This window comes from Phoca vitulina, unplaced genomic scaffold (assembly GCF_004348235.1).
Source record: "Phoca vitulina isolate PV1807 unplaced genomic scaffold, GSC_HSeal_1.0 scaffold47, whole genome shotgun sequence".
In the NCBI taxonomy this organism is placed as follows: domain Eukaryota; kingdom Metazoa; phylum Chordata; class Mammalia; order Carnivora; family Phocidae; genus Phoca; species Phoca vitulina.
The window spans coordinates 573,264-597,169 of NW_022589750.1; the positions used below are offsets into that span (position 1 = coordinate 573,264).

General features: G+C 53.3%; 3 protein-coding genes across 5 annotated transcripts in view; 2 read left to right on the forward strand and 1 right to left on the reverse strand.

Annotated features, from left to right (window-relative positions):
• Positions 1-13,686: 13,686 nt before the first annotated feature.
• On the forward strand, positions 13,687-20,733 carry MED31 (mediator complex subunit 31). 2 transcript variants are annotated; one of them, XM_032431644.1, is made up of 5 exons: positions 13,687-13,790; positions 14,577-14,654; positions 14,941-15,037; positions 16,488-16,526; positions 20,087-20,733. In XM_032431644.1, the coding sequence occupies exons 1-5, from the start codon at positions 13,763-13,765 to the stop codon at positions 20,277-20,279; spliced, it is 435 nt and encodes a 144-aa protein (XP_032287535.1). In that variant the 5' UTR covers positions 13,687-13,762; the 3' UTR covers positions 20,280-20,733. The 2 variants fall into 2 exon arrangements, with proteins under 2 accessions (XP_032287535.1, XP_032287536.1); XM_032431645.1 differs by lacking the exon at positions 16,488-16,526 and having other exon boundaries at positions 20,087-20,729.
• A 771-nt stretch (positions 20,734-21,504) lies between these two features.
• Positions 21,505-23,399, reverse strand: TXNDC17 (thioredoxin domain containing 17). Its single transcript, XM_032431646.1, has 4 exons — positions 23,194-23,399; positions 22,748-22,829; positions 22,297-22,372; positions 21,505-21,686 (listed from the first exon to the last, which is right to left on the reverse strand). Exons 1-4 carry the CDS (start codon positions 23,336-23,338, stop codon positions 21,618-21,620), a joined length of 372 nt encoding a protein of 123 aa, XP_032287537.1. The 5' UTR covers positions 23,339-23,399; the 3' UTR covers positions 21,505-21,617.
• Positions 23,400-23,485: 86 nt separating this feature from the next.
• Positions 23,486-23,906, forward strand: part of KIAA0753 (KIAA0753 ortholog) — a 47,186-nt gene continuing 46,765 nt past the window's right edge. For both annotated transcript variants that reach the window (XM_032431638.1, XM_032431639.1), the window contains exon 1: positions 23,486-23,753. The gene's annotated coding sequence lies outside the window, so the exon portion shown is untranslated. The remainder of the gene's footprint in view (positions 23,754-23,906) is intronic.

The window sequence follows — 23,906 nt, forward strand, 5'->3', positions numbered from 1 at the left end:
GGAGGGAGAGACTCTGGGGCCAGGCAGGAGACAGGCCTCGGGCGTCTGGAAGCTCACACCCTACAATCCAGGGAAACCCCAGAGAGAAATCAGTGGAGAGGATGAAGGCAGGTAGAGCCCTGATTATGGGGTGGGGTGTGGAGGGGACCTGTGGGAGGGCAGGGCCCACCTTGGGGAGGTGAGGCAGGAGGGCAGCTACCTAAAAATGGAGCTGATTTTCATATAAATAGAACACCTTTGGGGTGTGTTTCTTTTTTAAAGTTAGGATTTATTTCAGTGCTCCCATTCTTAGCAACCCTCACTGGCATGCCAGCTCTTGGTGGTTTCAGCCTGGTGACCTGGGCCGCTGGCTGGCTCAGGTCATGCTGCCCTTAATCTGGGTCTCCGAAGCAAGGAACAATTCAGTTCCACATTGACTGGCCCCTGCTCGATGCCTGAGAGATGGGGTCACAGGGAGGAATCAGGCTCTGTTCCTGTCCTCCAGGGTGGACCCAAGGAAACAGCCCTCCGGCAGACTGGGAGGGAGGGGACCTGTTCACTCAGTCTGTGTGAATCAGCAGAGTTTTGAAGGATGAGTAATTTTGCAGATTCTCCTTCTTTCTTTATCTCCCTTCCTTCCTTCCTTTCTCCCTTCCTTCCTTCCTTCCTTCCTTTCTCTCTCCCTCCCTCCCTTCCTTCCTTTCTCTCTCCCTCCCTCCCTCCCTCTCTCCCTTCCTTCCTTCCTCTTTTCCTTCCTTCCTTCCTTCCTCTTTTCCTTCCTTCCTTCCTTCCTTTCTCCCTCCCTCCCTCCCTCCCTCTCTCCCTCCCTTCCTCTCTCCCTTCCTTCCTTCCTCTTCCTTCCTTCCTTCCTCTTCCTTCCTTCCTTCTCTTCCTTCTTTTCTCCCTTCCTTCCTTTCTCTCTCCCTCCCTTCCTCCCTCCCTCCCTTCCTCCCTCCCTCCCTCTCTCCCTGCCTTCCTTCCGTCCTTCCTCTCTCTTCCTTCCTTTCTTCCTTCCTTCCTTTCTCCCTTCCTTCCTTCCTTCCCTCCTCTCTTCCTTCCTTCCTCTCTTCCTTCCTTCCTTTCTCCTTTCCTTCCTTCCTCTCTCTTCCTTCCTTCCTCTCTTTTCCTTCCTTCCTCTCTCTTCCTTCTTTCCTCTCTTTTCCTTCCTTCCTTCCTCTCTCTTCCTTCCTTCCTCTCTTCCTTCCTTCCTTTCTCCTTTCCTTCCTTCCTCTCCCTTCCTTCTTTCCTTCCTTCCTTCCTCTTCCTTCCTTCCTTCCTTCCTTCCTTCCTTCCTTCCTTCCTTCCTTTCACAAACAGTAAGCATCTGCCAGATTTCAAACCAGTGATAAAGAGACAGAAGGAGACCCTGCCCTGGGAATTCTGGTAGGTCAGTCACGTGAACCATGAGAAGGGCTGACGTTAAAAGAGGAGTGTGTGTGAGACGGGTGCAGGGCGGGAGAGGGGAGCCGTCCGTGCACCGGCTGGCTCGTCCTGGGGCTTGGCGGAGGCGAGGTGAGCTGTGTGCTGCAGGACAGGTGCGTGGAGGACAGGTGCGGCATTGGGCTTAGGCCCATGTGCTTGCGAGCTGCCTGGCCATGGGACCACCAAGTGGCAGCCAGGAGAAGGACAGGTGGTTTCAGGCCAGCCGCCTGTGGATGAGTGGTGTGGTCAGCTGGGGGGGGGGGGGGGGGCGCTCGGACAACCGGCTTCCAGCGCCCACAGGTCTCTCTGGGCTCCCCTGCCTTGTGTCTGCCTTATTGTGATAACTAGTTGCTCCTTCCTGGCTGGGAGATGCGAGTGGACAAGGTGTGCACGTGCAGGGCCAGTCCTTCGGTTGACAAATGGGAGCTATTCTGTCTCCCGCAGGGTGACTGGGACGCGGGACGGTTGGGGGGCCACGCGGAGGGAGGGGGGTGCAGCCGCGGGTCTGCGAGCAGGGCCCCGCTCCCACTCGTGCTCCATCGGAGGTGTCTTTGTGGGGCTGACACGTGGTGCTCCCTGGGTGGTTCCCAGGGCAGGGAGGGGTGCAGCCCGCTGGGAGTCCCAGGGGCTGTGTGTGTAAACCTGGCCCCTTAGTGCTCCTTTGAGTTTTTTCTCCTCTTTTCTGAATGGGGCCCCTCTAGGAGATGCCAGCCTGTCTGTGACCACGGTCCTCTCTGACACTCGGACCCCGGTCAGGGCCAGAGGTACAGCAGCCTTCAGGAACCTTCGAGAGGGCAGAGGCTGAGATCAGCCTGACCGAGGGCGGCAGTGCCCCGCTCAGCTCTCCAGGGCCCTGGCTCGGGCCCAGTGGCTCACGAGCGTCGGGGGTCTTCCCCAAAGCCGGTGCTGACCTGGCCTTCGTGCAGGCCGCCTGGAAGGAGCTGCAACAAGACCGGCCCCGTGAAAGGCCCGCTACCTGCCAGGGCTTGGCGTTCAAAATAGAATCCTGAGGAGCAGCAAAGCCTTTAATTCGATGTGTCCCAACAGCGGGTCGGGGTGGGGATAACTATGATCCAGCCGGTCCCGGGCTATAATCACGGAGTCAGAATGAGAAATTACAGGCATTGTGTGGGCTTGTTTTAAATATAACGTAATCCACACTGTCCTCTCTCTTATTTGCTGGATTGGAAGTGGAGTCTTGGGCGGTTGGCACCCGGTTTGCCCGACGTGTAGCCTGTAAAAACGGCCCTTGCTCAGTGAGCGGGGCGCGGCGGGAGGCCTCCCCACCCCCTGCTGTTCCCTACTGCCCGCGGCCCACAGCCGCTCGCGTGGTCAGTGCAGGCGTGGGCTCAGCGCCCACCCCACGTCTGCCAAGCGGCGTGCGAGCCCGGGCAGCTGCCAGATGCGTGGTTCCGCTCCCGCACGGCTGTCAGTGGTCATGAGGAGGAGGGAGAGTGTGCGTGGACATATAATAGCGGTGATCACCGGAGAATTTGTAGGATTGAATTTCATTTCTATTACTTCCTGTAGTTTCCAAATATTTTGTATCAAGTTTAACAATAACCTTAAAAGAGCAGGGCGTTAAAAGTATTACGTACAATGAGAGGGTAGGACTTGCCGTCTGGGTTGCCGTCTGGCTTTTAAAGAGCCGTCTGTGGGTTCTGCGAGGTGACCCCAGGGACCGGGGCTCCCGAGGCTCCTTGCCCCGGCGACCAGCAGCAACGGGTCCAGTGCCTGGAATCAGACATTTGCCCACCGTGGGGCTTCACCAAATGTGTCCGTGGAGATCACCTGTCTTTCTGAAATCTTCCCAAGACCGTCAGTGCCCCTGCAAGTGGGGCAGCCACCAGCCCTGCTCCGTCCCGCCCCCCCTGCCCCCCGCATGTGGAGCACCAGTGACCCCCGGCCCAGCCAGGGCCAAGCGGGCTCTCTGCCTGAGAGCTGAGTTCTCCTGCTGCTTTAGGCAAGGGGCTCACTGGAGCAGGAAGACCGGCTGGGGGCCCCTCTGCTGTCCACACCTCTGGGCTCTGGGGACCCCACTCACTGGCTCCGTTAGACCACACATCCCCAGCTGCCAGGACACGCGGGCCCATCTGGCGAGCCGTGGCAAGGGTCCCTGAGGGACAGCCGGGTCACTCCCAGCCACTTCTCGGGAGGTCAGCGCAGATGAGGCCTCCTGCAGAGATGAGACGGGGAGGGAGTCCGCAGAGGCCAGGGCCAGTGTCCGGGTCTAGCCGGTAGCAGGGCTGGTGTGTGCGGGACTTCCACGAACCAGCCATGTGCCCGCCCTGTTAGGCACTGCAGACGGACGGGATTCGGAAAGTGAGAGGCCAGGAGGTGCAGCGGGACGGACGGACCCAGTGCCTGGCACACGGAAGAAGCCCCCGCCAGGAGCGGGTGACAGAGAGCAGGCCAGCCGCGGACACCCCGCTGTAACAGGGAAGCGCGCGGGAGAGCAGCCTGGCCAGCCGTTTGCACCTCCTAAATTAGCACACGCTGAGGAAATGATAACGTCTCACCCTTAAACACTCCGCCAGGGGCCCCATCAATTAGCACAGCCTTTTAGGCAAGAAACTGAGCAATACAGCTCCAGAGCTGTTAAAATGCTCACCCCTTTTTTCGCGGTAATTCCACTGCTGGGGACGCGTGGAAGTCAAGAACTCAGAGGAGACGTGACAGATTTGCACGTAAGAGATGATGGGTGCCACGTGATCCCTTATGTCCAACGCACTACGGTGTGCCTGCCATGGGTGTATTTTTTTAGATAGGGACTATGTAGACTGTATAATCACATTTAGGGATCCTTGCAATATGTGCAAACAAGCAGAAAATAAAACTATCTCCATATGAAAATTAATAATTACGTGAAGCAGCTGCCGGGATGTTTGCACGGCCCCACCCTTGCCAGTGAACCGTGGTCCCCGAAGCCCTACTAGACATACAAACACTCCTGTCTTCCCAAAGGATCTGCCCCGCCGCTCCCTGTCTGGAGCGCTCTAACCAAGGAGCCTAAGCCGCAGACCTCAGCCTGGTGGGGACACGCCTGCCCACCTGGCCAGCCCACTCTGGGGGCCCCAGAGAGGCCGGGTGATGCCCGCCGAGTCATTCCAACGTCACACCTCTGGAAGCCAAACCGGAGCAGACACGGTGGAGCTGGGTCCTGGGTTAAGAAAGGGGATAAAGTGATTCTGAAGGCTCTGCAGTGTCTTGCAGTTTCCAAGTGCAGCCATCTGCGTGAGCCAGCTGAAGTCTGGACTCACGGCTGGAGCATCACGGGGCGAAAGCAATTCATCAGGGACTGAACGCGAGGGGAGGAAGGACGGGGGGTCCCCCTCGTGGCCCACCCCCCACAGCGGGCACCGATGTGAGTCTGAATCCTGCAGCCCTGTCTTCCCTGGGTCCTGGCGCCGCGTGGGGACCCCAAGGGGAGCCGGAGGGGCATGAATGAACACGTACCCTCCAACAGTTCTGTCTTTATTCTGAGTCTGTGTGCCCTTCCCTACTGTGCCCGGAATCGTGCTCTGGAGAAGCTGCTCCCCTCGTGCCTGCCCCGCTCGTGCCCTGCCTTCCGGGGGCCAGGAACATGGGGTGACAGAGCCCGTGTCCGGACAAACCGAACCTTGTTCGTTCGGTCCATGCCTCCTCACAGGACACAAAGGGGCTTTATGGTGGTCCCTGCCCTTGATGTGCATTCCGTCTCACGGGAGACACGGGGGCAGTCACATGGGTCTGTCAGGCGTGGGAACACCCAGGAGGCGGGTTCGGGGGCGGGGCGGCCTGGGCAGGGCTCCTGGGGCGGTGGAAATGCAGCAGGGCCTTGGGGACAGGTGGCGTGTCACCTGTGAGAAGGAGCGTCAGAGCGCCAGGGGCCACCGAGGCCTCGCCAAGCCTCCCCCCGCTCAGTACCAGCCAATCCCCTGCGGGCTGACGTGGAGCGCAGGGTCCTGAAATCCATCCTGATCATTCATTCATGCATGCATTCATTCACACCGCAGACACGGCTGCGCACCCGCTCTGTGTTAGCAGTTACGGGTGTCTGGGGATGGCGAGACAAACAAGTCAGGGTCCTTGCTCTCCCAGTGGGGAACACAGACAATGAGCAAGCAACAAACAAAATCAGTCCCATTGTGCTAAGGACCGTGGACAAATACATAATAAGGGTTAAGGGATAAGAGTGTCGGAGGTGGGGGGCGAGGGGGTATTTAGTCAGTAAGATCAATATTCACTTTGACGCCTGAATGACGGGAAGAGCCAGATCACTGAAAACTCTGGGGAAGAATGTCCCAGGCGGGGTCTGTGGAAGGTGCTCAGGTGCCGGGGCAGGGATGAACCTGGAGGCCAGCAAGGTGGGAGAGGGGGCCGGGGGCGGGGACGCGGCGCAGGGGCAGTGGGGGCCACCCCCCCAGTCGTGGTGCTGGCTCCTGGCTCCAGGGCTACAGCATCTCCCGCGTCTCAGCCAGGCTCCGGCCTCCGGTGCAAGGTCTCAGGGCTGGATCCGGCCCCGCACACATGAGGGGCCAGGCCGCAGCCTCGTCCAGCAGAGCCCGCTGGGTCGGACGAGGACAAGGGACAGGCCACCCCTGGTGCACCACCCTCACAAACACGGGGCCGAGCAGCCTCCTTGGTTCTACCGAGCGCTGTGCCCGTCTCCTCGTGGGGTTCCTCCAGGGCGTGGCGGGGCCGCAGGGCGTGGGGTAGAGAGCACAATGAGGTCTGGGGACCTGACATCTGGGGCTGGGGTGGGACAGGACGCAGTTGGAGGGGACCAGAGGAGGAATGTCTGGGGGGCACATGGCCCCGGGTGTCAGATGCCATGGACCGGTCAGGGAGGGTGGGCTGTGGGCAGCCTCTGGGTCTGGCAGGGGGGCAGCAGGGAGAGCTCTGGGGAGGACGGAGTGGCCAGGCTGCTGGCAGCGAGGACCTCAGGACGGGGCAGTTCAGCAGGGAGCTGGGATGGGGAGATGCCCCCGGAGAGATGGGGCATCTTTGTGGACTAAGGGAGGGAGCGGGAGGAGAGGGAGAGGGCCCCACACACTCCACGTCTTCTCATCCTCAAGCCCCGGGCCCTCCTGGCCAGCAGGAGTCTCTTCCCCCGGGCTGGTCCAGCCTCGTCGGTCTGTCGGTCTGTCGGTCCGTCGGTCCGTGCTCCGCAGGGAGGCGCTCACCACCGTGAGGAGGCCAGGCAGGCAGCCTAGCCCATCGCAGGCCAGGCCCACCCGTGAGGCAGGTCTTCCTTTGCGATCTGACACGGACGTGCCGGCATGGTGCTGGGATTTCAATAGAGCTGGCTTTCTTTGTCTGTGGATCCATAACAAGCTTTAGAAGTGCTTCCTTCTTTTAAGCCCGCATGCGTCTGGCAGCTTTTCACCCTCAGCTTCCAGCTCTGCTCTGGGGCTTCCTCTGGCCAGGACAGACAGCCCTTCTAGGAGCAGAAGGAAGCAGCGCTCTTGCCCTCCCGACGGCCCCGGGGGCTTCTCCTGGACACGCGGTTCCCTCACTATCTTGCAAAATACACACGACCCATGGAGCTGTCGCTACCTCTTCCTCTGGTACCCGCGGAATCGGGCGGCCGAGGGCACACGCTCTGCAGCCGGCCGGGCTCTGAATCCCGGCTCGGCTCCTTCCAAGCCAGCGCCCCGGGGAAGTCACTTAACCTCTCCCTGCCCCCGTGTCCTGACCTGCCCCCTGTGTCCAGCCCCATCAGTAGCCCAGCTTCTTCTGGAAGGGAATGAGAAACATGAGAATCCGCCCTTAACTAGTGTGGGCGGGGCCCAAGAAGATGCTTTGATTTTCTGAGATGAACGTGGCGAGGGCCCCAACCTACATCACAGGACCTTGGTCTGAGGGCACCTAGACCAGGGGGTTCTAAAGTCCCGAGGCTGGAGTCCAGTGCGGAGCTGCACCACGGCCCCTGGAGGGCGTCCTGCTGGAGGTCTCAGTCCCTCGGGAAGGGGTCAGCCCAAGGCAAGCCAGCGGGATTTTCAGTGAGCCTCTGTGACGTCAGGCCTGGCCTGAGGCCACGTGCGGCTCGCGCAGCTGTGGATCAGCCTCAGCTGCTGTGCAGGGACCGTCTGACCTCTGCTGTCCACTGTCTGTCATGGCACAGACTTAGAGCGGGTCGTGGACTCCGAGGGGCGCCCTAGCAGGAGGAGACCTCAGACACCCACCTTCCTCCAGCCGTCCCCACGGTGACTCCCAGTCTGAATGTGTTTTACACTGTGACAGCACGTGGAAGTTTCACATGGCGATTCTTACCTGTTCTATGTGTCAGCACTCTGGTGTGTTCTACATTTTTCTATATTTATTTCGTTAGAAAAATGCTGATTATAATACTCGAAACTGATGTCACAGTCTCAGATTTTCTTCTGGAGTTCAGAAAACATTCACTTAGTGTGCTAAATGAGCTCCCTCGTGTCCCAAACTTCAGCCAGTGCATACCATACCCCGTTCAGACATTGGCCACACCCAAGGCCAACTGGTGATGGAATCAGATTATTTTTTTTTTAAGATTTTATTTATTTATTTAACACAGAGAGAGAGAGAGCACAAGCGGGGAGGGTGGGGAGGGGCAGAGGGAGAAGCAGATGCCCCGTGGAACAGGGAGCCCGATGCAGGACTCAATCTCAGGACCCCGGGATCATGACTTGAGCTGAAGGCAGATGCTTCACCGACTGAGCCACCCAGGGCGCCCCGGAATTGGATTATTTTTTGTTCAAATCAATTCACTGAAACATTTTTAAATGGAAAAAATATTTCGAGGAATAGGAATAAAAAAAAAATTGTCCAAGCTTGGTGAAAACTATAAAATCACAGATCTCAAACACGCAATGAACCCCAAGGATGAGAAACAGGAAGACAGTTCACCAGGCACGTCATAATCCAGTGGCCTAAAACGAATGATAAAGACAGGAGGAGATGTTTGTGCAGAGGGGCAAAGATCAGGGCTGAGCAGCTTTCCTGCTGGAGAAAATGCAAGTCAGAGGCAGTGAAATAACACTCTTAAAATACTGAGAGAAAAATAAAATAAGAATTCTTTGTGCAGGAAAAAAAAATTCATTTCAAACATGAGGACAAACTCAAACTTTATTGAAGGTAAAAAAACAGAAAGTATTCGTCACCAGCAAACCAGCACTGGAGGGAACCATGGAGGAAGGGCTCCGGAGAGAAGGAAGGAAGTGCGAGCAGATGGGAATCCGCGTCTGCACAAAGGAATGGGGTGCGCCACCGCCAACCGCGAGGATGATGGGGGTAAATATGAAGAACCCTCCGGAGTTGTTACTTACATTTCTTTAAAACATACTCAACGGCAAGGAAAGTAAGCCAACAAAGGATGGTAGATGGTAGATTTCGACCCAACCCTGTCAATCATTACAGAAAATGTGAACTGTCTAAACATCTTGATTAAGAGGCAGAAATGATTACGTTAGAAAAACCCAAGATCCAACTACATACATAATACAGCAAGTCTGCCTTAAATATGAAGTCGCAAATGGGTTGAAAGTGAGGGCGTGGAAAAGATGCACCGTCCGAACAATGTTTAAGAGAAAGCTGGGGCAGCTGGGTTAACATCAAATAAAATAGATTCCAGAGCAGAGAATATTGCCGGGGGGTGGGGGGGGTGGAAGATGGTCATCTCATAATGATAAAGGGCCAATTTATCAAGAAGACACGATGACGTGTGTGTACCTAATAACACCTTTGAAACCATAATGAGATGTTTTTGGCATCTCCCGGGGATGAGGGTGCTCTGTAGAACTCCATTATAAGTGTTACTCCTGTCTCTCTTCTCTTTCTGTTTTTGGTGTTGTCCACGGTGCCCCCTATAAGTTAAACGTAGGGACACCATGCTTGCCTTTACTTCGCCCTCAAAAGAAACTGTTCTGGGAGGCAGTGAGCAGCACCCGACAGAACCTCTGCTCCTGGCCAAACTATTTTTGGCTTCTGTGGGCTTTAGTTTTTCCATCTGCACCGTGAAGATCAAATGTGATGGTATTCTTTAGAGAGGGAGAGAGAGAGAGAGTCTTAAGCAGGGTCCACACCCAGCATATAGCAGACACGGGGCTCGATCGCACAACCCTGAGACCATGACCCAAGCCGAAATCAAGAGTCGATGCCTAACCAACTGAGCCACCCAGGCACCCCAACCCTGCCAAAAATGTTTTTAAGCAGTGAACTCTTTCTCCAGGCTGCAGCATGAGGAGGTCCCTAGAAGCTGGGTCCAGTCTCCAGGGCAGGCGTTTGGGCCAGCCACCCTGGGAGTGCCAGGAATCCAGGGGGATCTGCACGAGGGCTTGAGCTATCTGCCTCGCAGGTTCTTCCCATGGCTTGTGTGATCTGGGAAAGAGCATTCTATGAAAGGCATTCTTTCCTCTCAAGTGTTTTCAACACAGCTGACAGCAACACACATACGCTGAATTTTGAAAGCTGCTCTCGGCTTCTATATAAATAGATGGATTATGAGGATGACAGGTGCTGACTTGTACACATCTTTAGTTCCAAACTAACCTGGTTGGCAAGAACTGAAGGCAAGTTATGGCTATTACCTAGCTCGATAAATCTAAGGGATTAGTGGATGGAGCCATTAAAGGCTTTCTCGGCAGGGGATGCATTGCACTTTGCTCTCTTGTGCACATGCTGGGCTCAGCCTTAGATGCCACATCACAGACAGAAACTTCTTTAACACACGGGGTCATCCCAAAGCTGTGGAATCGGGTCTGTCAAGCAGTATATGTGACAAATATCTCATGACATCCTTTTACTTCATGACGCCTGTCTTTTTTTTTTTTTTTTTTTTTGATACTTTCTTGCTCTGTGTATGCCTCTCTGGATTTCAGCTTTGAAACACGGATAAAAGAGATCGGAGGGACAAACCTTCTTATGGAACAAGTGTGACAAACAGAAGGAAGCTACCAGAAGCCCGTATCCTTTCAAGAGCATCAATCGTCTAGAAAGCAAGCCTTTGGCTTTTCCACAGTAACCTTCGAACCAGTCTTCCAGGTGCCACGAGAAAGGAGGGACAGAAGCAGGGGATGCAGAAAGGTCTGGAAGGATATGGACCAGGTTGCTGACATTAATGATTTCCACAAGATGGAAAGGAATGATAACAAATTATTAAATTTTCCTTTACACATTTTGCAATTATTTCATGTTACATTTAATACATTATCACCTTTGTAATAAAAGCATTAATAAGAAACACTGTTAAAGAAAAGTAACTACTTTGTTCATTAAAAACAACAACACTGATTAAGAGAGTGTTTGGATATAATGCACATGGTCTGTCATGTTAAAAAGAATTAGTAAGCTCACCAGAGACTAAATTCCAAAGCCTAATTATTAGTTTACAGCAGAAGTTTTATGAGTCAGAAGGCTTCCGGTAGCCTCTGGGGTTTTATAACAACCCCCTGGCCTGAGCCCCTGTTCCACTGGGCAGCCCAGGGCGCTGCCCCATAATTAAATGAATTTGCATGGGTAATGATTTAGTGCAGCCCGGGCTGGAGCATTACTCCCCCTCACCATGAGGTCCCCCAGAATCAAGCTCACTTACACCCTCTAGATGAGACAGCCTGCCTTTCCTCTGGTGGTAAATATCCCGTAAGTATCCCATAAATATCCCTCCTAGCAAATCCTGCTAGGAGGTCAGGGGCTCCCCGCCCCGTGGACCATGCTCTAACCTTTTAAAGCTGCTAGAATCTTCAGAATTTTCAACCTTGGTACTACTGATATTTTGGGCTGAGTAATCCTTTTTTGTCCGGGGTGGGGTGGGGGCATGACCTGCGCATTGTAGGACGTTCAGCGGCATCCCCGGGCTCCACCCGCCAGATGCCAGTAGCCTCCACCCCCCACAGCCGTGACAAAAATATCTCCAGACTGCCAAGCGTCCCCTGCGGGCCAAAAGTGCCCAGGTGAGAGCCACTGTTAAGTTCAGAAGTTTTTCCACCATCCCACGAGGACCTGGGACTAGGACGATGAGCTGCTATCCATGCACCCCACACAAAAAAACAAAACCCAAGACATGGATGTTTAAGACCTTTCCCTAGTGAAAGCGAAGATTCGTCTACCATTTTAATGCAAACTTTCTCCCTTGTTGGTGGCCACCAGAAGACTATGGACAAGGGAAATTTAGGCAGGTCCCTGTGCAGGGGTGGGGGGGTGGGGGGAGAGGAGAAAAGGTGTTTAGCCAGGTGGTACTCTTTGAGGGACAACTTACAATCATTCACGTGGCATAAAACAAAGAGACTGGCAGGTGACAGTCCCATGGCTTTAAGTGCCATGTGTGAACCGATGACCCCTCATTTTATACCACTGGGGCTCAGCAGCTCCACGTGGGCATTTTATAGGCATCATCCCAGGACGTGGCAGTACCATGCACCAAACTGCTCAGGTCCAAACTCGCAAGTCCTTCTCGATTCTCCCATTCCTTTCCCTCACCTTCCACAGCCATCCGTCAGGTCAGCTCTGCTTCCAGAACACCTCCCTATCTGCTGTCTGGTCTCTAGCTCGCCCTCTGCCCCCTTAGTGTGAGCCACTGTCATCTCCTACCAGACCTCTCTTGCTCCCTACATCAGGGCTTCCCCGGCCTCACGCTACTTACATTTTGTTTGGGGAAGACGGCTGTCTTGTGCATTGTAAGATGTCCAGCAGCATCCCTGGGCTCCACCCACTAGACATCAGTTGTCACCACCACCCCTCAAATTGCAACAAAAATGTCTCCAGATATTGCTGAATGTCCCCTGGGGGACAAAATCGTCCCTGGTTGAGAACCACTGTCCTACATCCTGCACACAGAAAAACCAGGATATTTCTAAAAATGCATATTGCATCATGCCACTGCCCTGCTGAAAACCCTCCAATGTCTTCCCACCGACCTTATAAAACCCAGGCTCCTTCCTGTGGCTTCCAAGACCCTTTATAAACTTGCCTCCGCCTCCTTCTCCGACGTCCTCTCTGCTATGCCATGCTGTCCCTCACTGGCTCTGACCACAGTGGTCTTCTTTCTGTTCCTTGAACATTCCAAGCTTGCTTCCATCCACCCTTTGCACTGCTGTCCCTTCTGCCTAGCATGCACTCTAGATCCCTGCATGGCTCACTGTTCACCCACACAAACCTCAGGTCAAACGTCGCCTGATCAGCAAGGCTTTCCCTGACCCTTCTAGGTAAAGAGCCCCCCGCCTGGATTCTCTGTCACATGACCTGTGCTCAGCACAATAGAAAATGGTCTTTCCATCATTTGTCATCTGCCCCTTCACCAGACTGTGAGCTCCCGAGAGCCGGGACCCTGTCTGCCTGGTCCACAGCCCAAGTGCCTAGCACAGAGTCCTCCCCTCCCCCTCCTGAGACCTGGGGTCAGGTTCCCTTCCAAGATTACTCTTCTTTATGTATGTCGTTGACCTTCATGCGTCACTTTTAACTACATCTGACCTATATTAAAACGTGTGTGGCTGGGGGTACCATGTACAGGGCTTAGCATACACAAAATAGCTGCTTGGCGTGAAACACAAAGGCCAATTAGTTAATTAATGGTTTGCGTCTTGCCCCTCGGCGTTTTCGGTCGGCGTGTAATCCTTCCACTGGTCACGATTTCGGCTTGTTCCCTGTCCCCAAAGTTTGGAGCCGGGAAGGTTGTTGGGGGGCCAACAGCCTCCGTATCCATCAATTCAACTGATGGGAGTATCGCGGGCCTGAAAACCTCTAGTGCTGGCTTCAAGGAAAGGTGGTTCTCGGGGTCAACGGCAGGGCGGCCCCGGGTACAGCGCGGTGGACGGTGCTGGCCGAGTCCCGACCCCGCGGCCGGCGGGTCCCCGCACCTGCGCCAGGGCCAAGGTTGGGGGGGGCGTCTCCCGGCGGGTCCGCGCACCTGCACCCCGGCCGAGGTGGGGGGCGGTCGTCTCCCGGCGGGTAGGCGCACCTGCGCCTGGGCCGCGGGGGTACCTCCGGGCAGGGGGCGGGTTCTCTGAGCGCTGCGGGGGGCTGCCCCCCACGGAAAGCACCCCCCAGCAGGGGGGCGTGTCCGCGCTGCAGGCACTCCCCGAGGCGCTCGGGACCCCCGAGGCTACGTCACAGGGTAAGGAGTGACACCACCCCGGTTCCGTCACCGCAGGCACCAGGGCGGAAGAGACACTGTGGGCCTGCGGGGGCGGGAAGCCGGCAACACGTAAGGTTTCTGTCCCTCGGGCCCTAGGTGCGCCCAGCTCCGCCTCTCGCCCCTTGGGAGTCTGCGCGGGGCCGGCGGGCGGGGCCTGAGTGGGCCCGCCCCGCCCCGCATCCCACACTGCCCCGCGACAGGAAGAGGGGCCGCGGCTTCCGGAACTTCCGGGCGGTTGCTGGTTGGGCTGGTGGTGGCTTCGCGCCTTTGCTCGCGATGGCCGCGGCCGTCGCTATGGAGACAGGTAAGTAGCGCCCGGAGCCCTCGCAAACACAGCTACCCCGGGCCAGACACCTCCTCCAGCTTCCCCGGGCCTCCTGCCCGCGTAACTCCGGCGGGGCTCCTGTCCGCGGCTCCCTCCTCCTCACCTGCCGCGCAGACGCCGACCCCTCCTGGCCTCCCGAACCCCCGGCTCCCCGGCTACCCGGCCCCGACCCCCTGACCTCCCGAACCCCCGGCTCCCCGGCCACCCGGCCAGGCCCCAGCGGGAGGGCGCGATCCTGACCCGCCTCCTCTGGCCGGTTTTCTGCGTCCCGAGGAGCTTGCTTAGGTTTGAGTTGTCCCCAGACTGTGTGCCGTTCTGCCTGTGACATTTCTTGCGGAGGCGCACGCCCGGCGACGCTTGCGCACCTTGCCTTCTAGACGTTTTCCTGATGGACGTAGCACTCAGTTGTCGCAGCGCGGGAAGGCACGGTTCTTACAGCCTTCCCGCATTGGTCACACTCTGGAGACCTCGGGCAGGGGCTCCCAGGGGCGAATACCCCGCCCTGTGGGTGCACCTGTGTCCTCTGACGACTTCTCTTTAGAGAAGCTTCTAACGTGGCCTCATGAATCAGGGCTCTGCTTCCCTAGACGTGCAAGGAAGGGTTATCTCCTCCCACACCCAGCTTAGGAAAACCGCCCCATGCCTGAATTTATGCAGAAATACGCCTCGGCAATACTCGTCTCTTTACTGTCGTTTTCTTCCTACAAACCAGGATCGTAGATAGTGACCTTTATTTTGGGTGATTTTTGCCATCTTTCCTTCTAGATGATGCTGGAAATCGACTTCGGTTTCAGTTGGAGCTGGAATTTGTGCAGTGCTTAGCCAACCCCAATTACCTTAACTGTAAGTTGTTGAGCACCTTACTGAATTGGGTAGCTTTTAGTGATCTCTGACGGAAGAATTGCAATTCCTAATAATATCTATTTTTATATATACTCAGTCCAGTGAAATGACTGCCACACTTACATGGGAACGTGTGTGTTGAACAGACTGGGGCTTATGTTTTGAATTCAGTGTGTGTCGGTGGTGGGGAAGTTATCTGAGCAGATGCTTTATGTTAGGAGTCACAAATCAGTAGTCCGAGGATTGGTTTGCTCTACAGATTCTTTTTTTTTTTTATGCCTTTCAGTTCTTGCCCAAAGAGGTTACTTCAAAGACAAAGCTTTTGTTAATTATCTTAAGTACTTGCTTTACTGGAAAGAACCAGAATATGCCAAGTATCTAAAGTAAGTTTAATTTTTATAGTCCTAAATATATGTATAGTTTATTATATTCCAAAACATTGATATTTAACAGATTTTCTCGTTTTATGTTGGAAAAAATATGTTTTGAATCTCTCCACTTCTTTCAGTTGCCTCCACCTTAATACAAGACATTCTCATCTCCAGCTTGGATTATTGCGGTGTCCACTCCCTGGTTATCCCTGCTTCTGCTCTTTCCTTCCTCCTGGGTCCACCCTCCCCCAAGCCAAACCAAGCAAAACAGTTTTCTACACAGAAGCCAACTTGATCTTTCGAAAGTGTAAATTATGACGTGACCCTTTCTTGCTTAGAACCTTTCAATGGCTTCCCATTGCGTGCAGAACAAAGTCCTATCTCTTTTCTTGGACTAAAGCCCTGTATGATCTGGCTTTGTTTTTTGACTTTATCTTAAAATGTGTGTGGCTGGGGCTACCATGTACAAAGGTTAGCGTAAACAAAATAGCTGCTTGGTTTGAAACACAAAGGCCAATTAGTTAATTACTTTATTTCACTGGGTTTCTGACCCTAATGAACCCACAATCTGTAGATGAAGTGGTATTGCCTGAGGCTGAAAATTAAAGAACATGGGGTACTTACAAGGAAGATTTTCTGGAAGAAGTGACCTCACCTGACTCTTAATACAGGCATGCCTCAGATATTGTGGGTTTGCTTCCAGACCACTGCAATAGGGTGACTATTGCAATAAATTGAGCCAAATGAATTTTTTGGTTTTCCGGTACATTTAAAAGTTAACACTATACTGCAGGCTATTAAGTGTGCAATAGTATTAAGTCAAAAAAAAGGGTACATACCTCAATTTAAAAATATTGTTAAAAAAATGCTAACCATAGTCTGAGCTTTTAGGGAGTCATGGTCACAGATCACCATAACAAATATAATAATAATAAAAAGTTTGCAATGTGAGAATTATCAAAATGTGACACAGACATGAAGTGAGCAGGTGTGGTTGGAAAAATGGTGCCTGCAGACTTGCTCGATGAAGGGCTGCCACAAACCTTTAATTTGTAAACGGAAAATCCAAAAAGCAAAACCAACCCGGTGTGTCTGCAGCTGCGGGTCTCCTGTGGGCCCAGCACTGTACTTCCTTAAACCTTGAACTCTCAGCTCTTCTTTGCCTTATGTCGGTAGTCAGAAAGCAATAGTGAAACTTCTTTTTTTTTTGAAACCATGTTTGATAGGAAAATGATTCAAACTTGTCCTTTATTCAAGCCACTTTTTTGATCTGTGTCAACTGATTCACAAAGCCCACATCGTTCTGCCTGCAGGACCCTTTGCACCCGTACTCGTCCTTTATAAACAGTCACTCATTTAATAATCCAGAGAAAAGACTTTTTATTAGGTGTTGTGTGTATGTGGACTTGGCGACTCCGTGTGGACACGGGGCCTCAGGCACGGTCAAACATCTCCCCCACAGCGTTGCTGGGTTGGCCGTCTACACTCTGGAGCGGACCAGGTGAGCACCTGTTGCTCTATTCAGGGACAGCCCGATTCCACCGTTTGCTGGATGCTGGAAAGTTTGTCCTTATTTTGGGATAGAATATATATCCCCGTGTAGCTTCAACCCATGTTTCCGGTTTTGTCCCTGAATTAATCTGGAACCAGTCTGTGCCCTCTGGAGGCAGCTGCCCTTCCGATGTTCACGTTCAGGAGAGGTTGCAGGTTAACCCCTGTGGGCATTAGTCTGTACAGGGTTTGTTTGTGTAGTAGTCGCCACCATTGAAAGATTGGGAAGTCTCTTACAATGATCCGAACTCTGGAAAAGCCGAGAACTGCAGGTCCTCGTGCTTCCGTCAGCGCCTGCCTGGTCTGAGGGGCAGCCACCGCGCGCAGACATCTGCTCCAGCAGGAGCCGGCACCCGCACCTGTAGGGGGCTGCTTCTATCTGCTCTTCTCAGCCCCCTTCAGCCACTTCTCGGGTGCCCTTCTTTGGATGTTTTGCAATTGTGCCTTCCACTGTTCAGCCAAGAACTAAACACAGGCCTTCAGATGTGGTCAGGGTGTGCTGGAGCAGATCGTTTCTTTCCTTCATGTGGGCATTACCCTTGGGTAAGTGTAACTTGAGTTTATGTTACTTTTTTGTTGCAGGGGGGTGGGGGGGAAGGGGCAGGGATGCACATTGCTGACTTACTGAGAATTTTATGTTCACTTGAACCCTTCAGTTCTTCATCAGTGCTGTTAACGGAGTTCTCCATTTATGTCTGTCTGACTTTTTAAAAATTTAAATGCAGAACTTTCCTTCTGTATTTTTTTTATTTTCTCTTGTTGGTTAATGCTGTAATTGTAGCTGATCAAAATATTTATCAATTCTTCTTATTCTGTCATTTAATATATTCTGAGCATTGTCTTTTCCAGGTTTGAGAAACGGTCACTGCATGTCTAAATTCCGTTTATTGACTCAATGCCACTTCAGACCATTCTCTTGGTTGTCACATTAGTTTACAGACGATGAAGCTAAACCTGAGAGAGGCTGAGTACCTTGTACAAAGGCCCCCAGCTATTGCGTGGCAGAGCTGGTATTCAAACCCGGGTGTTTTTGTTTGTTTGTTTTAAGAGAGGAGCAGGGGAGAAATGGGCAGAGGGGGAGAGAGAATCTTAACCAGACTCCATGCCCAGCGTGGAGGCCAACACGGGGCTCCGTGCCCCGACCCTGAAATCAGCACCTGAGCCAAAATCAAGAGTCGGATGCTTAACTGACTGAGCCACCCCGGTGCCCCTCAAACCCAGGTCTTTTTAACTACCAGTGCCCGCATGGAAAGGGAAGAGCCACGTCAGGTGTGAGCAGGGCATTTCAGGCGTAGCTCCCGAAAGCTACAAGCAACTGTATCTTTGGAGTGTAGATAGCGCACCTTTATTATTTTGGAAGGACGGCATTGGTACCGGGCCCTGCTACGCAGTGTGGTCCTCAGGCCAGCATCTTACTGTCACTGGGGAGCTCATTTAGAAATGCATCGCTCAGGCCCCACCCGGACCTACTAAGTCACACTCTGCATTTAAGAAGTGAGTCATGAGCCCATCCTGTTTTCATACTTTAGCCATTTGTATACTTCATAGTTTTGGCTCTCTGTGCTCTCTATAGAAGTTTTTTAATGAATTCACTTAGATTTCATGTCTTTTCTATTTGAAATAATGTCACTTAGAAAATAGCTGGAAAAGGGACGCCTGGGTGGCTCAGTCGGTTAAGCAGCTGGCTTGGGCTCAGGTCATGATCCCAGGGTGCTGGGATCGAGTCCCGCATCAGGCGCCCTGCTCAGTGGGGAGCCTGCTTCTCCCTCTGCCTGCCCCTCCCCCTGCTTGTGCTGTTTCTGTCTCTGACAATTTAAATAAAAAAACAAAAAAACAAAAAAAAAACCTGGAAAAATAAAGAGAATTCCTATATATTCTTCACCCAGGTATTGTAAATGTTCACATCTTCCTGGGAACATTAACATTAATATATTACCTAGTCTACAGACCTCATTCTGATTTTGTCCACTGGCTCATTAATGTCCTGTGTCTGGGACAGGATCCAGTCTAGGCCACTATGCTACGTTTTGTCTTTGTGTCTTCTTAGTCTTTAATCTGAGTTTCTTGATGCTCCCCTCCCGCCCCCCTTCCCCGATGACTGTGACCCAGAAGTGATATTGTAGGCTTCTTGGTATATCCCATCAGGAGTAGTAGTCAGTTTGACCTACTACTGGTGATAATTTTGATCGCTTGGTTGAGGTGTGGCTGCCAGGTTTCTCCATATCAAGTTACTAGTTTTTCTTTGTATTTAGTAAGTATCTTGTGAGGAAATACTTTGAGACTATGTAAATACTTTGTTTCTTATCATACTTTTACCCACTAATTTTAGCATCTATTCATACCTGCCTGAAACAATTTTTACTGTGATTTTCTAGCATTCTTTCTACATTTATTAGTTGTAATTTAGGTGTAAGGAAGAAACATTCTCTTATTCCCTATTTATTTATTCATTTACAAGAGTTACATCAGCATGGACTCTTGGATTCTTATTTTTGTTTTCTGGATTATAATTATGTGTTTTCTTGCTCTAATGATTCCAGGTTTGGCCATTAGGAGCCCCTTCAGATTGGCTCCTGAGTACTTGGGACATACCCCATAGTTTTTTTGAGCACTTTACTTTTCGGCACTGCCTAATGTTCGCAGCTCACCTTGTACTTTCCCTGCCTTAGCCCTGCAGTCAGCCATTTCCCCTGAGGAGCTCTGGAAAGTGCTACTGAAAATCCATGATCTGGGCGCTGAGTGTGCTTGTTGGTACTACAGTCATTTCTTCTAGGCCCTCTTCGCACACACAGCCAAGAAGGGGTGTGTGTGTTTGTGTGTGTATACACTTTGTCTACTTCTAATCCTTGTCTGTTTCTGTGTGTCTGTGTGAAAAGCAGCCAGGGCTTCATGCTGATGTTTTCAGCTGTAGTTCCATAACGTGGTCCATTCCAGCCTCCCCCCATCCTTGTAACTCCTCTTCTGATAGTTGGAAACTTGGCTCTCTTTACAGTGTATTTCCTGACACGGTTGCTCAATCTTAGAGTATATGTGAAGTAAGTCCTTGTGGAAGACTAGAACACAGTATCGTGCATAGTTCTTTGTAAAACGGACTCAATTTTAAATAAAAGTTGTCTTTATCACTATTGATGGAAAACCAGTAGTTATCAGTTAAACAGATAATTTCTAAAGTTAAAAAGGGTTCATGTTCCTCACCTTGGACACCACTAGAATAGCATGGTTTGCCCCCAAAGTTTGACTCTACTTGCCAGTTACTGTGTGGTCTTGGGCAGGTTATTTAATCTTTCTGAACTTAAGTTTTTTCACTGTTGAAAATGTTGCTTCCTGCTGACTTGGGTGACCGGCTTCCCTGCAGAAGCAGGAGACATAGAACCCTGTGCTACCAAAGTGAGCCGAGTTAGTGTTCTAGAAATGGTAGGCCACCAGATGGTTTTGAGTGGGTGACTGGACTGCAGCTTGGCGTTGCCGACCGAAGTCAGGTTGATGACTAACCTGTCACCCTAACCCCAGGTACCCCCAGTGTCTGCACATGTTAGAGCTGCTGCAGTACGAACACTTCCGCAAGGAGCTGGTGAACGCGCAGTGTGCCAAGTTCATCGACGAGCAGCAGATCCTGCACTGGCAGCACTACTCCCGGAAGCGGATGCGCCTCCAGCAAGCACTGGCCGAGCAGCAGCAGCAGAACAACGCGGCGGGGAAGTGACGCGCCCCGCTGGGGCCGCACGGGCTCTTCGGGCACGGACGGAGCGCGCCGAACAGCGAGCACGGACTCCAGCTCCCTCTGCGCGGGCGGCCCCGGAGCCTTGCGTGCGCGGTTTCCTGCGGCCAGCTCCGTCCTGGTCAGAGGTTACTTCTGTCAGACCACAACTGCGGTACTCGGGTTTCCCTGTGGATTCGTAAGTTATTATTAGTACTTCACCGACTGAATAAAAGCAGAAACGTTAGCTACTCTAAACCAATTTAAGGCTGCAGTGGGGGATGGGGTACGGGGAGGGCCACCAAATGTCCCAAACCCCAAGCCTAGCTCTGTTCCTCACGTACGGTGGGGCCTGGGCAAGTCTGTCTCCTCCGACCTTCCTGTCCCTCAGATGAGCTACCCTACCCCTCTTACCTACAGGATGAGAAGGGAGTCCGTGATTTCCTTAAGTCAGAGAGCAGGACCTGCAGGAAGGACTTACCTGGAAAACCCCTTGCTGTGCAAGAGGGCTTCAAGGAACGGTCGTCGGTAGGTCACTGACCTGGTGATGGCAGGGAGAAGATGGATGATTAACTTCTACCTGGACTCTTGATCTTGGACTAGAATAAAGATGAGGAGCCTCAAGGATGTGCCATCATCCGGCACCGCGAACGAGTACATGGCAGGTGCTACGGTACGGGCGTCATCCCGTTCACGCTTCCCCTGCACAACCAGCCCTGTCCGTAAAGGAGGAAACTGAGGTCTAGACGTTAGCAAACTTGTCTGCGGTTACACAGCTAGGACCTGGTGATCAGTGCCCCCGACTCACAGGCTGGGGCTCTTGCCACCACTAGGTTCTGTGGGCTCTGACCTCTCTGCCGCCGGCCTCTCCAGAGTAGTGGAGCACATGTGACAGTGGACTGCACTGCTGTGCAGGGGCTGGACTGGATGTGCTCTGCTCTCCACTGGTTAGGGCACTTTCTACATTCTGAAGCCAAAGAAGATGCTTTAGGAAGAACAATTTGTGGCATTTAAGGTAAAAGATCCTAACTCCTTTGGACATTTGGAACTCACTCTCTGCACTGGTAGGGACTTTGAGGTACTTCTATCCTCTCCAGTAATACACGCCCTTGTGCTATTACTGTTCCCCCTGAAGACCTACCTTACCTCTATCTTAGATTCCCATATATCACAAGCAAACTGAAGGGTTCGTGGGCATTTTAAAAGCACTTTCGATTTAGACGTAAACCAGTTTTTTTTTTAATCATTATTTATTTATTGCTAACATGAATTCAAAAAAAGTATGCAATTGCCTTTATACTAGAGGAAATCAGGAAATCCAGACACAGTTGCCATCATCAAATCTTAATCTTCAGAGAACAACATCTGCACGAGGCTGGCCTGAAGACACTCAGATTCCACCAGTTTTTGAGGCTGTAAAAGAAGAACGGTCCAATCTTAACCCACGGCTACAAAAATGGTATTAGGAGGCAAAGTGGTGTTCTGCCTTGAGTGACATACATCTTACAACAGAAAAATTATGCCATTCAAAAACTATCAACTAGTTGTAACAAGTCTTAGGAAACAGTTAAGCTATTTGCCTGAAGATGAATCACTAAAATACTTGGCTCTGCAGACTAAAATGAGAGACGGCAAGCCCAGTGCCATTCCCTTCCCCCCGGGTCTTTAATTTAGAATCCCAGGGCCGTGGCTAACCTAGAGGAGGTACCCTTTCTTTTCGACCAGAATTCTGGATTAAGTGGAAAACAACTGCTAGTATGGTCAGGAATGATGTGTAAACTAGCTTCCTTGAGCTGTGCTTACAGAATTTTGAAACGGAGTGGCTTTTAGAAAGCATGAAAAAGACCTAATATTTAGATATCTGCATTATTGATAGTTTATTGGGATTGGCCATAGGGATGGACATCCAAGTTGTGTATTTTTAATGCACTCTGAACACCAACGTGGTATTTGGCATGAAATGTCAGGGTCTTTTCTGACGGGTGAGCTGCGGCCCCAGCACGATGAGAAGGAAGACGCTTACCGTCCCATACTTAAGTAGTGTAGGCACTGCCGTCACCTTCAGGTTTTTTCTGAAGTCATTATTCGGATCCTTCCAACTGTTTTGAAAAGAAAAGGTGATCGTCGTTTCTCACAGATAATACTCGATATATTCCTACATTTAGTCTTTTAGTAATCATTGTTTTTGTCGTAAACGTTTATTGAACGCTTGAGGACTATGACTTTGTGACTCTGCAGTTTTCCTTTCGAGCCTGACTACGATATAAAGTACATGTAAAGACAGTTAAGTTCTGAACTAATACCAGGCCAACTTTATTGAATTACCCATAACACAAGTGGCTAAATACAGTAACTCCCAGTGGCTTGCCTTACCCGCCTATGCTGAGAAGGGAGAACCTTTGTCCCGAGGCCCTTCCCGCCTAAGTGGCACGTCTAGTGCATGCCTGGGAAACCAGGACTACACGGGCACTTACTAGGGTTTCTCTCCCACTTGGCAGTAGATGAACACACATCCTTCACTGATATGCTTCAGCCCCTCTCGTACGACCGGTTCGGCTTAAAACAAAAAGACAAAATAATGGCATATCCGCGGTGGAAGCTGGCCCGGAGAAGCCGCGTCTGGGTCAGTCCGCAGCCCTTCACCGGCAGGCAGCGGAGGGGGTCGATGCGGGCCATGCTGACCCACCGGCCCCGGGAAAACGCCTCTCGCGCCGCGGCAGCGAGCATGCTGGGGGCCTGGGCTGGTGCCTGGGCTCGAGCAGGAGCGCACGGGGAGCCGGCTGGGAACGGGAGGCGAGCCGCCCCGCGCGCTGGACGCCCTCGTCCGCCCTCGTCCGCCCTCGTCCGCCCTCCCCTGCCCTCCCCTCCCCCGCCCGGGCCGCGGCCTGGCCGGGCAGCAGCTCCCCGAGCGCCGCCTCACCGTGCACGCAGTCGGGGCACCAGCTCTTCCCCCCGGCGTCCTTAGAGCCGGTGAAGTAGGCGAAGATGGTCTTGTCGTGGTGCTGCTCCACGGCCCGGCGGAACTCCTCGAAGCCGGACACGCTCACCTCCTCGCAGCCCGCCATCGGGAGGGCTCGCCGCGCTCGGCCGTCCGGGGACCCTGGAGGCGCGGCCGCGGGGCGGGGCCCCGAGCTGGGCGGGGCGCGGCTGCTTCCGCCGGGACTCCGCGGCGCTACGGGAGCCTGGGGCGGCCATAGCGCGCCCGCGCCGCCTTCCTGCGCTCGCTGCTGCTTGCTCTTCCCGCCGGCGCCGCGCAGACAGTCGAGCTTCTGCCCTAGCGGCCCCGGCCCCGGCCCCGGCCCCATGTGCGCTGGCTGCCAAGCCCGCCGCCGCGCAGCCCCGGGACCCCCAGCCCCGGGACCCCTAACGGCTCCCAGGCCGCCCTGCGCCCGTTGCTATGACGACCGGGCGAGCGGCCGGAAGCGCGGCCTAGCCGGTCCCCCTCCCGCTTCCCGGTAGCCGCGCCGCGCCCCGGGCCAGGTGGGCTCGGGCCGGGGCTGGGGGGATTCTGGGAAGCCGCGCCGGGAGCCGAGGACCCGGGGCCCAGGAGACCCTGAGCCGGGCCGCCCCCTTCACTCGCGCTCCTGCCGCGGCCGGGGGACGCCGGGGGGGCGCGGGCGGGGGGCCGGGCGG